The 12,147-nt window shown below is 32.1% G+C and overlaps 2 protein-coding genes and 1 long non-coding RNA gene across 3 annotated transcripts; all 3 read right to left on the reverse strand.

Annotated features, from left to right (window-relative positions):
- Nucleotides 1-2,909: 2,909 nt before the first annotated feature.
- On the reverse strand, nt 2,910-4,463 carry LOC123199246. The gene is made up of 4 exons (XR_006498268.1): nt 4,173-4,463; nt 3,863-3,912; nt 3,543-3,745; nt 2,910-3,460 (listed from the first exon to the last, which is right to left on the reverse strand). It is a non-coding gene; the product is annotated as an uncharacterized LOC123199246 (long non-coding RNA).
- Nucleotides 4,464-4,466: 3 nt separating this feature from the next.
- Nucleotides 4,467-9,611, reverse strand: LOC123198972 (disease resistance protein RPP2B-like). Its single transcript, XM_044613774.1, has 4 exons — nt 8,967-9,611; nt 8,347-8,715; nt 7,207-8,229; nt 4,467-5,012 (listed from the first exon to the last, which is right to left on the reverse strand). The coding sequence occupies exons 1-4, from the start codon at nt 9,609-9,611 to the stop codon at nt 4,467-4,469; spliced, it is 2,583 nt and encodes an 860-aa protein (XP_044469709.1).
- Nucleotides 9,612-10,420: 809 nt separating this feature from the next.
- On the reverse strand, nt 10,421-11,420 carry LOC123199232 (TMV resistance protein N-like). Its single transcript, XM_044614162.1, has one exon. The coding sequence runs from the start codon at nt 11,217-11,219 to the stop codon at nt 10,698-10,700; it is 522 nt and encodes a 173-aa protein (XP_044470097.1). The 5' UTR covers nt 11,220-11,420; the 3' UTR covers nt 10,421-10,697.
- Nucleotides 11,421-12,147: the final 727 nt, after the last annotated feature.

The raw sequence follows: 12,147 nt of genomic DNA on the forward strand, positions 1-12,147 counted from the left end.
AAGTTTACTTACAATGAAGAAGAGTAGCTTTTTGGACCAATTCGGTCAGGAAAGACATTAACATAATTATGTTTATTAAGAACACAACAAAAACCCCACAATTCAGCCAAGCTTTCAGCCAAAATATCATTAAGATTTCCTAAACGAGAACAAGCAAGCGAAAGATAATGCCAAACTTCTATCCAGACACAGTGAGTGATTCCAATCTAAATAAATACGTTAGGTATTGAGAGAATTTTGTTTTATTTTAGTCTTTGGCATAAAAACGTTGTTGTCTATTTGAAATTACAATTAGGGGTGAGCAAGTCCAAATACCCTATTATAAAACAAGCAACCAAAACTGGTTGGTTTATGGGAAAAGGAACTGGAGCTCGAACTTGAGCCAAAGCTAGAGTCAGAGCCAACCAAGTTCAGTTCCTAACCAGAACCAACATGGTTAGTTTTGGTTCTAGGTCCAGTTCCTACTTAGAACCGTTACTATCCATTTATTTTGTTATTTCCAATTTTCCAGCAGGTTTAATTTCATATCAAATGGACAATATTGAAAACTTTTAGAAGGAAATAAAGTACAGAACAATACTTGTACACAACACTAAAAGAAAACAAATGAGAACAATTATAATCAAGTATCCTTTCACAAAAGAAAAACAATCAAAGTCTTCAAACTTAAGCTTGCAATAAGAGGAAGAATTATTCAATGTAGATTCATAAAATAATCATTATAAACTGAAAATTTGTAGAAAAACAAGGGAGAAAATTGAATAATAATCAGGCTTCTTTATATTGGTTCAGTAACTTGACAATATCAGTAACTCTAACATCAAGGCAATTGAACAAGTTGCAATCATTTGTGAAAATTTTAATCGACCAAATAGTTAATTAGTATTTTTAATAGGACAATATACTCCCCACTCTTTTGCTTATTTAAAGAATCCATAGAACTAATAAAAGATAACAAAACCTTGTATGGACATTTATCTAAACCCCTAGGCAAATAAAATTCATGATACAACAAAGAAGCCCTAGCAATAAACTTTAACACTATAACAACTATATAATGTATTGTTAAATATACAAATAAACAAGACAGAACCCAACAAGGTCATAATCATAAGTATATGAAACAAATGTAGAATAAGTCCAGACATTATGATAAATGACTGCACACTAGAAGTGCTGATCCAAAAAAGTAAATGAAAGAAAAGGTGATCTTTCAACCAATTTGTCTGTCAATTGAAAGGCTGCTAAATCATATATTAATAAAAAGAATATTCATTACAGCCATTCACTAAGGAGGATTGAAGATCGCACCAAAACAAAAGCATTGAAAAGGTTATAACTTAGCACATCAACAAGAGAGTTCATCTCAGTCAAGGAAGAAAAAAACATACCAAAGTCTGATGAAGACAAATAGTTCAATGCAATAACGATTTGAAGACAAGTTATGGAGAGTTCGTCAAGATTTCAAGTGTCAGAAAGGAGACGAATTGAGAAGTTGTAGAGGAGACGAGTAAGGACGCCAGAAAGGAGACGAGTTTGAATGTCGTAGAGCAGACGACTTTGTGGCACCGACGGGCAGAGGAGATGATATATGTATAAGTTTGAGCTTGTCAATCTCATTTAAAAGTTGAATTTGATACTAAAACGATGTTATTCTAATGTATATAAATTAAAATAATATTATTTTAGTATATTTATATTAAAATTTTTTAGTCTCGTGAGTTTAATAAATCAAATATCTCTAAACTTTGAGCTTAAAAAATTTTAACTTCCTAACTTGACCTCGAGATTAAATTCGTTTAAGTCGTATTTGTTTTAGACTTATATAATTTGAATTTATTTTTTTGTTAAAATAATCTTGGTTCGAATCAAATCCTAAATACAAATTAACAAAAGATGCATGATTGAGATAAAACTAGTATTGAGGGAAAAATCAAAGGTCAAAACAATTAATTTAGCTTGCACTACACTTTGGGCCGAATTCGAGTAGGACAAAATTAATAAACACCAATAATGTTTAAGAATGAGGTGCATAATTGAGATAAGACTAGTATTTGCAGGGAAAAAATCAAAGCCCAAAATGAAGAATTTAGCCTGTGAGACTTGGTTGGGTTGAATTTAAAATTAAATTATTTAGTCTTATTTAAATTTAATAGGAATAGAATTTAATCTTGAAAATCAGTGATTTTATTTAATACTAGATCAGGTGATTTGTAATTTTAATGGAATATAATAATATTATTAGTCTAAAAATTATTAAATATTTTTGAATTATAGATTCTAATTATGTGATGGTGCACTCATTTGAATATTTTTAGTGAGTAACTATAGTATTACATAAATAACCTGTTACCGCCCAGGGTTTGTTGTATAACATTTTATACTCTTAATTACCATAAAAAACACTTTTCCTAAAACAATAGTATTTTATTAGACTTAAATATTTTAAATATAATAATGTAACTTTTAAAAGATTTAAAAACTCATAAATTAAACTTTGAATTACATTCTATTCAATTCTTTGGGGGTGTAAATTATTTTTGAAACTATTGTGGCATAATGTATTTTAAAAATTCTCAAAAGACTCAAAACTTTTTATAAATTTCCAATAACCCTCTAAAAATTAAAACGAACCCTTTACATTTTTAGAAATTATAATTTATCTCATGATATACAATTATACAGCAAAGATACTTTTATTATAAAAAAAGTGAAATAAAGAATGAGAGTGAAAATACAAAGAAATAATATGTTTCTTATATAATTTAAATATTTTTTATTTTTTGTTAATGTAGTGTTATCTAATTATTTTGAAAAATAAAATAATAAGTTCACTTTTTAATTATGTTGCCTCAATAAAATGGTTTAATTTTGGATAAGAAAATATTATTTATGTCTATGATTTTGGATGAAGAAATGTTATCTAGGTCAATTAGAGATGAAGAAGTGTTTTACAGCCAAACTTGGGTGGGAAAATGTGATTCACTCACAAATAAATTCTCTGCACATTCACTAAGGTTGCACACAAATCTTGCATTTGATAACTACATCGTGGGGATAAAAGCATATTCTTTGATCATTTGGTTGCTGAGCAAAAACAGGCTGGCTATGAACTTGATAATCGTAAGAGTTTGGACCAGCCAGAGGATATCTCTCAGGCATTCCTCCATATGCTGCCCTGTCAAAGAAAATGTTGTGTCTTGCTCACAAGTGCACGACACATCAGAAAACAGGCGGAACAAGCCTACCGGGAGCTACCTTGCCACTGTGAGAAAGAAATCCACCGTATCCTCAATTTGCTCTTTGTTTCTTGGAGTGTTGACGTCTACCAAAATCTCCACCCCTTTACTTATCAGATTTCGACCTCTCCAGTTGTTCAATCCTTTTCTGAAGTGGATCGAGAGGATAGTCGCCTGTACTCTTGGACACAACTAACTACAGCTTTCAAAGCAGCAAGTTCCTGTGCATTTACACCAATCTGTATTGAAAAGAAATTTCTCATTTAGCATTTAGTTGCAAAGGAATTTCCAAGCATCACTCACTCATTATGCTTTAGTATGAAAATTAACCGGTGCACTAGTATCTCCACCCGAACTCACACCCTTTCCCTGTGAGTTACTCCTTCAATTCTTTAAGTATGTCTTCAAGAAGTGAACAGGGGGAAAGCGTTCAGTAAGATGGAAGGCATGAATGAAATGTACGGCATCAATTTGTTTCCTGCTGTTAACCGAGGACTCAACAAACCCTGTACAGAGAGTGAGGCTTGATGATTAGCAAATTTCACATCAAATTATTTCTCCAAGTTATGCGAAGCGGCAATGGATATAACACCTAATTAATGACTAGTTAATAGCAAGCTTACAGCAGTATCGAAGAGCATCCAATACCCTTTCATAGCCTAGAGAACCAAATCTGTAACCATACAACACCTAATTAAATAGTAGTTAGTAACATAATCCAATTCCAGGCAAGAAATCTAGAGAATATTAAAATGACAGTCAAGGGAATTTGTGTCCACACGCCTAGTTGCCAACCTGAAAACACACTGAATAACATTTAAAAAAAGAGGCACTTCAACATTCTGTAATAGAGAACTACAGAGCATAGACCACGAATGTAAATTGCAGAGAGTCAGCCAAATAGTTCAGAAGGCAACATGAAGTAAGCTTTACCTTGAAACTATTAAACTACCATGCAGTAAGCCACGTCATCTATAAAGAACACCATAGGAAAAACTTCCAAGTTTAGGCATATCGTGAAGATTAGGCAAACAAGAGGCCTTAGAAATGGAGTAAATTTCCTCTGGAAGCAGCACCTGCTTTAGTAAATTTGCACAACCATCAGCCATCCCTTTACCATATGAGAAAGGGACATGGGGACATAAAGGGGATCTTATCAATATGTTCTGATCTAATATTATAAGCTCAGGGATTTTGTACTTACATTACCTTTTTTGTAACAACATTTCAACCTTCAAGTTTCAATCGCTTATGAGGTCTTTCATCATTTTTGTCCACTCTTGGATCGTTTCTCCAATCATCATTTTTGTGATACAATAGAGTCACTCCACATTTTTTCACTGGGCTTTGAACCATACCATTCTTAGTTGCATGTTCAATGAAGAACTCAACAGCACCTTGGCTATTCAAATTAAGTGGAGGAAATTTCCCAAGCATCTTAATGTAATTATAAGCTATGAATATATGATCTGATTCAACAATGTTCTCACCTTCAAGAGTCCCAGGCCGAAATTTTAATGAGTCCATTAACTCATCATTGGAAATAATCTCTCCATTAATAATCAGGCGAAATCCAACAAGCAAATTTCTAAGTTTTCGATAGTCTTGTGATGATACAACAGCACATACAGCGAAACCAAATAAGTTATCATTAATCCAACCTTCTGGAAACTTTATAAAAGATCCATTACTTTTTAAGTCAAACCACTTTGGAATTTCACATCCAGAGTAAAAAATGTCCGCCGATCCCCAAGAACAACTGATATTCTGCATCTACAATAGTAGTCCACTTAATACTATATATTTTAATAATATGTCGTAAGAAACTCTATATTCATAAATCAGGAGTCCGAGTAAGATTTTCAGATAGAAAATATTTTTATTAAAGAATTATCAACTTTGTCTTAGATTAGGACAATATAGTATTTCATTATATCAAATAAAAATAATTAAATATATTAATTAATTTGTTAACAATAGTAAATTTATATGCATAAGAATATTAAATATATTTTAAATGTGATTCTGTATAATATAATTTAAAGTTAAGATATGGTGAGAATATAAATTTAATTGCCTGTTGAGAATAAAAGTGTGAGAACTACAAATTGGTAGATCTGTTTATAATTGTGAAGAATATTAAGGTGTTAGAATAGTTTTCATAAATTGATGGACATGTTTATGTTTCTCGAAACAAATGGTGGCTTTTGGTTAGGCCAAAGGACTATTTCCCACCCAAGGTATGCTGATTTCTCAAAGTTCCCCTTGTTAACTTTGAAAATACCATTTACCCACTCATGGCCTGTTAAAATTAACAGAACCCTAACCCTTGAAAATTTTATCTCATTTTCCCCCTAAAAGTTTAAAAACTAACATTTTCTTCCTTAAGCCAAGTTTGAAAAAAGCATGTTTCCCCTGTAAGGTTTAGTTTCAAAATCTGATCACATTTTCCAGTGCCATCGTCGACTGTCTCTCCCTCCTGACGGCTCTCCATCCTCTAACGAGCTGCCTCACCTCTACCCCAATCCATCCGACATCTAAAAACGTCATCTTGAAAGACGATCATCTTCTTAGATGAAGACGAGATGTCTTCCTAAAGGAAGATGAGTCGTCTTGTCTTCATCTGGGAAGACGATTCCTCTTCCCAGATGACTTTTTTGGACGCTAGAAGGGTTGGGGTGGAGGTGAGGCAGCTCGTCAGAGGATGGGAAGTCGTCAGGAGGGAGAGACGACCCACGATGGCACCAGAGAAGGTGATTAGATTTTGAAACTAAACCTTAGGGGGGAAATGTGATTTTTTTAAAACTTGGTTTAGGAAAGAAAAGTTAGTTTTTAAACTTTTAGGGGGGAAATGAAATTATATTTAAGTTTATTTTTAATATTAAATATAAAATAACGATTTTACCCTTAAAATTAACATATTAAAATGGCCATGGTGGGTAAATGGTATTTTCAAAGTTAACGAGAGGAACTTTACGAAATCAGCATACCTTGGGTGGGAATTAGTCCTTTGGTCTTTTGGTTAATAATGTAAAATGGTGAGTTTCAAACAAAATAGACCATTCCATAATAAAGGATAGTGAGCCACCAAAAAAGTAGAAGTTTCACTTAGACTTTCAATTCTCTTTCCTATTCTTTATTTTTTGTTTTCTCTTTCATCAAAACCTGCATTCTTCTTTCATCAAATTTCTTCAATGTTTGTTCTGGATAGTTTAATTCAATATAATCTTTAATTAATCCTTAATTCAAAATTACTCTATCACAAGACGATAGATTATGTATATGTCCAATACTACACTCAATATTGAGTATATATATTTTTATTGTTTTGTAATTACCTTTACAAATACTTCTCCAGTAAAATTTATATATATATAAGAAGTCAATTAATCTTTTCTTTGAGATTATATTGAATTAAATTATTCACTAGTTTCATAACTCAGTATTATTAGGTGTGTGTTGTCTAAAAAATTCCATCAAGATGATGAAAACAAAGGGAGATATGTTTAAGGAGAGATGTTTAGAATAAAGGTGACTCAACTAATGAAGTTATGTGTAAGGGGAGATGCTGAAGCTAAAGGGAGTTATAAATTCCCTTTAAATTATTAAGTATATTATTATGAAATTTGAGTTTAATTATTATACATTATATATAATAGTCCTACCATATAATATTCAATCTAATATAACTTTTAAAACTTACTACAATCCAATACAACGTTCCAAATGCTCCTAAAAAATCACAAATAGGCAAGACACTATAAGGGCAAGGCTATTTGTTAAGTTTATAAAAATTAAAATTTTAATCCACACGTCTTTTACTTCTAAAATGAAATATGTATACTCATATTTAATTTTTAAGTCTTTCGAATGGTATATTAAAAGTTATAAAGTTTGAAGATTCAAAATTTATAGAAGATGAATTGGCATTATAAGAAAACAGAAAAAGTGAGAGAGATAGACTTACTTGACGGTGACTGTCTGCTGCACTTCTCTCAATATTCAACAAGAGAGCATCTGTCATCTCTAATTTTAAATTTAAACAATTAGAGAAGTCGATTATGTCAAAAACAGAATCCATACGTAGGAATAAACTTGATACTGATTCAAGAGAAACACAATTCACTGCTATAATTTGCACTAGACTGCTTGGAAGCTCCGGTAAGTATTTAAGCCTCTGACAATTACTTAAAGAAAGCCCTTCCAGGTTAGACAGGTCTTTGATGCTCTCTGGTAGCGTCTCCAAATTGTTTTGGTCAAGATCTAAACTTCCTAATGAGAGTAATTCGCCAATAGTGTTGGGTAACACTTCAATGCAACAATCAATCAGGCATAGCTCTTCGATTCTTTGGAAGACAGATAAATCGACGAGTGGGATACCCAATTGCTCTTGCATCTTACATCTTGTCAAAGATAATGTCTTCAGGTTGGTCAAACTTGCCATAAATGTTGCTATTTCTGCAAAAGAAATTCCCTCCAGTATCAGTTCCTCCAGAGTTTGTAAATTTCCCATGTCATTAGGCAATCTATCAAGTTTGGAACAACCCGAGAGACAAAGATATTTAAGGGATTTCAACTCACAAATACTATTTGGTAATCTCTTAAGCCTTGAACATTTTCTAAGACTTAATTTTACTAGTCTAAATAAATGCCCTATTGATGGAAGTTCTTTAATGGCAGTTTCATCTAGATATAACTTTTCAACTGTATTAGGGAGATTTGGAACTTTTTCGAGATTTGAGCAACCAGAGAGATAAACTTTTCGAAGAGATTGGCAACTATCACTAATTGGAAGATTATTAAAGCTTCTGCATCCTCGTAGATTCAAGATAACAAGTTTATGGAGATTATGGATAGATGAGAAACTCTCAAGCAAATTTGTACAATCTTCAAGATTCAAGCTCTCAAGATTTGGCATAAGTGACAAATCTGGTATTCTGCATAGATGCTTAGAGTGACTGAGGCCAATATATTTCAAATTAACAAGAACCTGTCAAAAAAAGAAAAAAAAATTAAATTAAATGAAGTAAAGCTAGAAACATAACTAATTTACAAAAAATTGCAATTTAAAGCATAAAAAAAAAGCAATATAAAAGTTAACAAATACCTGGTTACCAGTCCAAAGTTTTTTAACTTTGCTATTAGGCATGCAAAGTGCAACAAGGTTCTTTGGATTAAAATTTGGCGGCAATGATTTGGCAGGATATCCATGAAAGCAAAAGTGCCTTATCTCATAGAAATCAAACTTAAGTTTCTCAAAACCATGCACCTTTCCATCATTGGAGTTTTCTCTTTTCAACCATCTCAAGATATGGCGAAATGCAGAGGAATCAGATTCAAGCACCTTCTTTCCACGTTCAGAGCCATAAAATTTCAAGAATCGTAGGTTTGGCATTTTGTTAAAAGCTTCAGGATTTAAATGCAACTCTTCTACTTTAGATATATCCAAGCATATGCTTCGAATTGCTCTAGTTCCCTGGTAATCACAAGAATATTGGTGAAAAGTCAATTTGAAATTGCTTAATTACATCAATTCTTAGGTAATGTACTCTCAAATATATTTCTTTTCAGAATATGTAAATAAAAATAATAATACATGTGTCATTACCACCCTATACCAAATAATTTAATTCCTAACGATAACTGAAAATAAATATTCTGCTAGCAAATATTTTATTATAATTTATGTATAAAATAGAAATAAAAAATTAGTGTTTTGACTCTTACCGTATTATTCTTCAATACTGAAAATATTTCATCATGATCCCACAATCGACTACGTTTGCCTGGATTATCAATCGATTCTTGTCGAACAATTTCTCTACCCATTTCTTCAAGTAAATCATGCATTGTTATGGTATTAGATGATGTAGTTATGAGACACCTTTCAATGAGAACATTTATACAAATATGAGCGTCTAAGTCACGATCATTCAAGATTGCTTCTACAAAATCTCTTTTACACCCTTTATAAGAACATACAACATCCAAAAATACACACTTCTGTTTATCATCTAATCCTTCGTAACTTATTTTTAACACTTTTTGGACATCCGCAGGAGGACTTGTTTTCAAGTTTTCTAGTGCACTTTCCCATTCTCTCTTCGTCCTCTTGAATAGAAAGGAACCTAAAACTTCAAGAGCTAGTGGAAGACCTTTAGCATAACCTACTATTTTAGATGATAGGTCAATATAATCTTTTGTTGGAGGGTTTCCTCTAAAGGCATGTAGGACAAAAAGTTTAAAAGCATCAACAGGAAATAACTCTGTCATCTCATGAATGTGATCCACTTCACAATTTCTTAACACATATTTGTCCTTTGACGTTATAATGATTCGACTGCATGAATCCAACTCACCAAAAACTGCCATTAAACATTGTATTTGATTTAAATTTGTTACATCATCAAATACAATAAGAACTTTTTTTCTGCTAATAAGACTTCTTCTTGTGAAGGTGAATTCATGATTGGGATGTATATCCCCTAGAAATGCATAACTCAGTCTTTGGCATAAGGCATTTAATCCCCCACTTTTATCTGATTCTTCTCTAATATTCCTAATGAAGTAAGAATCTTCAAACTGTTTAGAGATTTTTTTAAATATAGCATCAGCAAGAGTAGTTTTTCCTATGCCCCCGATGCCCCAAATTCCTAGCTTGCAAACACCCTTTGAACATAATAAATTTTCAATCTGTTCGATTGATGACTCTAGTCCAACTAAGTATTTGGAAGAAATAACTGAGGAGTTATAATGTAATTTCTTCAATACATCATTGACAAGTTCTTTTACCAGCGTGGCCTCATCCCTAAAAATAAAAAATAAAAAATTAAATAATATGATGCTAAAATTAAATGATTAAAAACGAAATAAAGAAATATAACATAATCATTGAATAAAAATTTTTAAAATGTAAGATTGGCATGATGAAGAACTGCGTCATGACATGAACTCAAGTTCATTTCTCAACGGCACAAAATTTCAGATTCAAATATAATTTGTTCATCACTTTCCATATCCTAAAAACTGGTAAAACTTATCAATGCTAAAATTCAATTCAGTTCTCGGAAAAAATAAAATAATCAGTAATTATGTATTCAATGATATATCATATTTATATAGTAATTAGCTGTCATCCAAAAAAGTAAAATTGACCATTCATATTAATGAATAGTGTTTGTATTAAGTCTTTATGTGTTTTGGGCCAGAAGACATACAACAAGAACCCAACCCAAATTAGCATAGTATAAAATATAATGTCAAACTTCCAATTGATTATTTTTTTTGACCATCTGAATCTGTCCTCAGTAAATCTGGAAAAGATAATAAAAATAGAAAACATATGGAACTGCTGTATGTAAGATTATTACATAAAAATTGGTAATTTGTAGCTTTAAAGTACTTACCAAAACAAAAAAAAAGATTATTACATAAAAAACTTGATAAAAAAATTTACAGTTACCTAGAGTTCTTTGAATGAGAACCAGAAAGGTTGGCTGCATCCCTCAAAGCAGTCCTCCATCCCTCCAACATCTCTGAATGACCAATAAAACGATTTTCAAGCTCAGCAAATGCGTTTCCAAAATCCCCAGTTTGATTCCTGACATCAGATGGATCTACGTCATAGAAGACTGGTATTACGATCTGATTATACGTGTTCTTACATTTAACAATCTCTTCAAGTTCTTTGAGACACCATCTGGAGGAAGCGTAGCCTTTAGAGAAAATGATAACCGAGATCTTCGAATGTTCAATTGCCTTCAAAAGAGATGGAGAAATTTCTTCTCCCCTGACAAGGCTATCATCAATGAAAGTTTTAATCTTTTTCTGACGAAAGGCTTCATAAAGATGGCTGGTAATGTTTTTTCGAGTGTCCACACCACGGAAACTAAGGAAAACCTCATATTCTAGTTTAGGAGAAATGGAAGAAGAAGAAGAAGAGGAAGCCATTAACATCAAGTGATAAGAGGCACTTTGCATTAACAGAGAGGGTTAAACTAAATCATCAAGTAATTAAGTAATTGACTTTATATTCCACCATCACCAAGTCTTTTAGCATTAAAAAAAATCGGCCGGCCGAAAATTAAATCGGCATCACTTATCGGGAAGATGCCATACCATTTCATTTTCTTCCTTTTCATCTCTTTTTCCCAGAAAGTGACCTGCCTTTTCCCTATCTGACGTTACTTACTTGGCCATACACGTTAGGTTTGATTGTCAACACTAATTACAATAAGTATCAGGCATGATTGTCACATTAATTTAATATTAGGATCTTTATCTTCATTTAAAAAAAAAAAAATTGGCCGGCCAAAATTTATAAATTATCAGTGACATAAGCGTTAGGTGGGAGTCCTTAAAAATTCAATTAGTCAGTCCCTTCTCCACCCACCGCGTAACCATCTTCCGCCACTACCGGCCTGTAAATATTCATATTTAAAAATTAAGTCATATATGGGTTTGTGCATATTTGAGATTAAATTTTCAAACATTTTAACTTAAAACTATTGATCCCTATAATTGTTCCTTGCCAGGCATGGATTTTACTATGCCTATTCATATAGCTACCCAATTCATTCATCGGCTTATCCTCAAGGCCAAGGCTTCAAAAAATGGGTTAAGTAGGTCTGTTTATCTGTTGGGGATTTGTTTTGTTTTGTTTTGTTGTTCTGTTAATTAAATTGGCATCACTTATCGGGAAGATGCCATACCATTTCATTTTCTTCTTTTCATCTCTTTTTCCCAGAAAGTGACCTGCCTTTATCCTATCTGACGTTACTTACTTGGTCATACACGTGAGGTTTGATTGTCAACACTAATTACAATATTCTGATCATCAACTTTACTTCTAGCCAATATCTCAATCATATATGGGTTAGTTGAGATTAAATTTTAAAGTATTAGGTAT

The sequence above is a fragment of the Mangifera indica genome, chromosome 16, assembly GCF_011075055.1.
Source record: "Mangifera indica cultivar Alphonso chromosome 16, CATAS_Mindica_2.1, whole genome shotgun sequence".
Classification (NCBI taxonomy): Eukaryota; Viridiplantae; Streptophyta; class Magnoliopsida; order Sapindales; family Anacardiaceae; genus Mangifera; species Mangifera indica.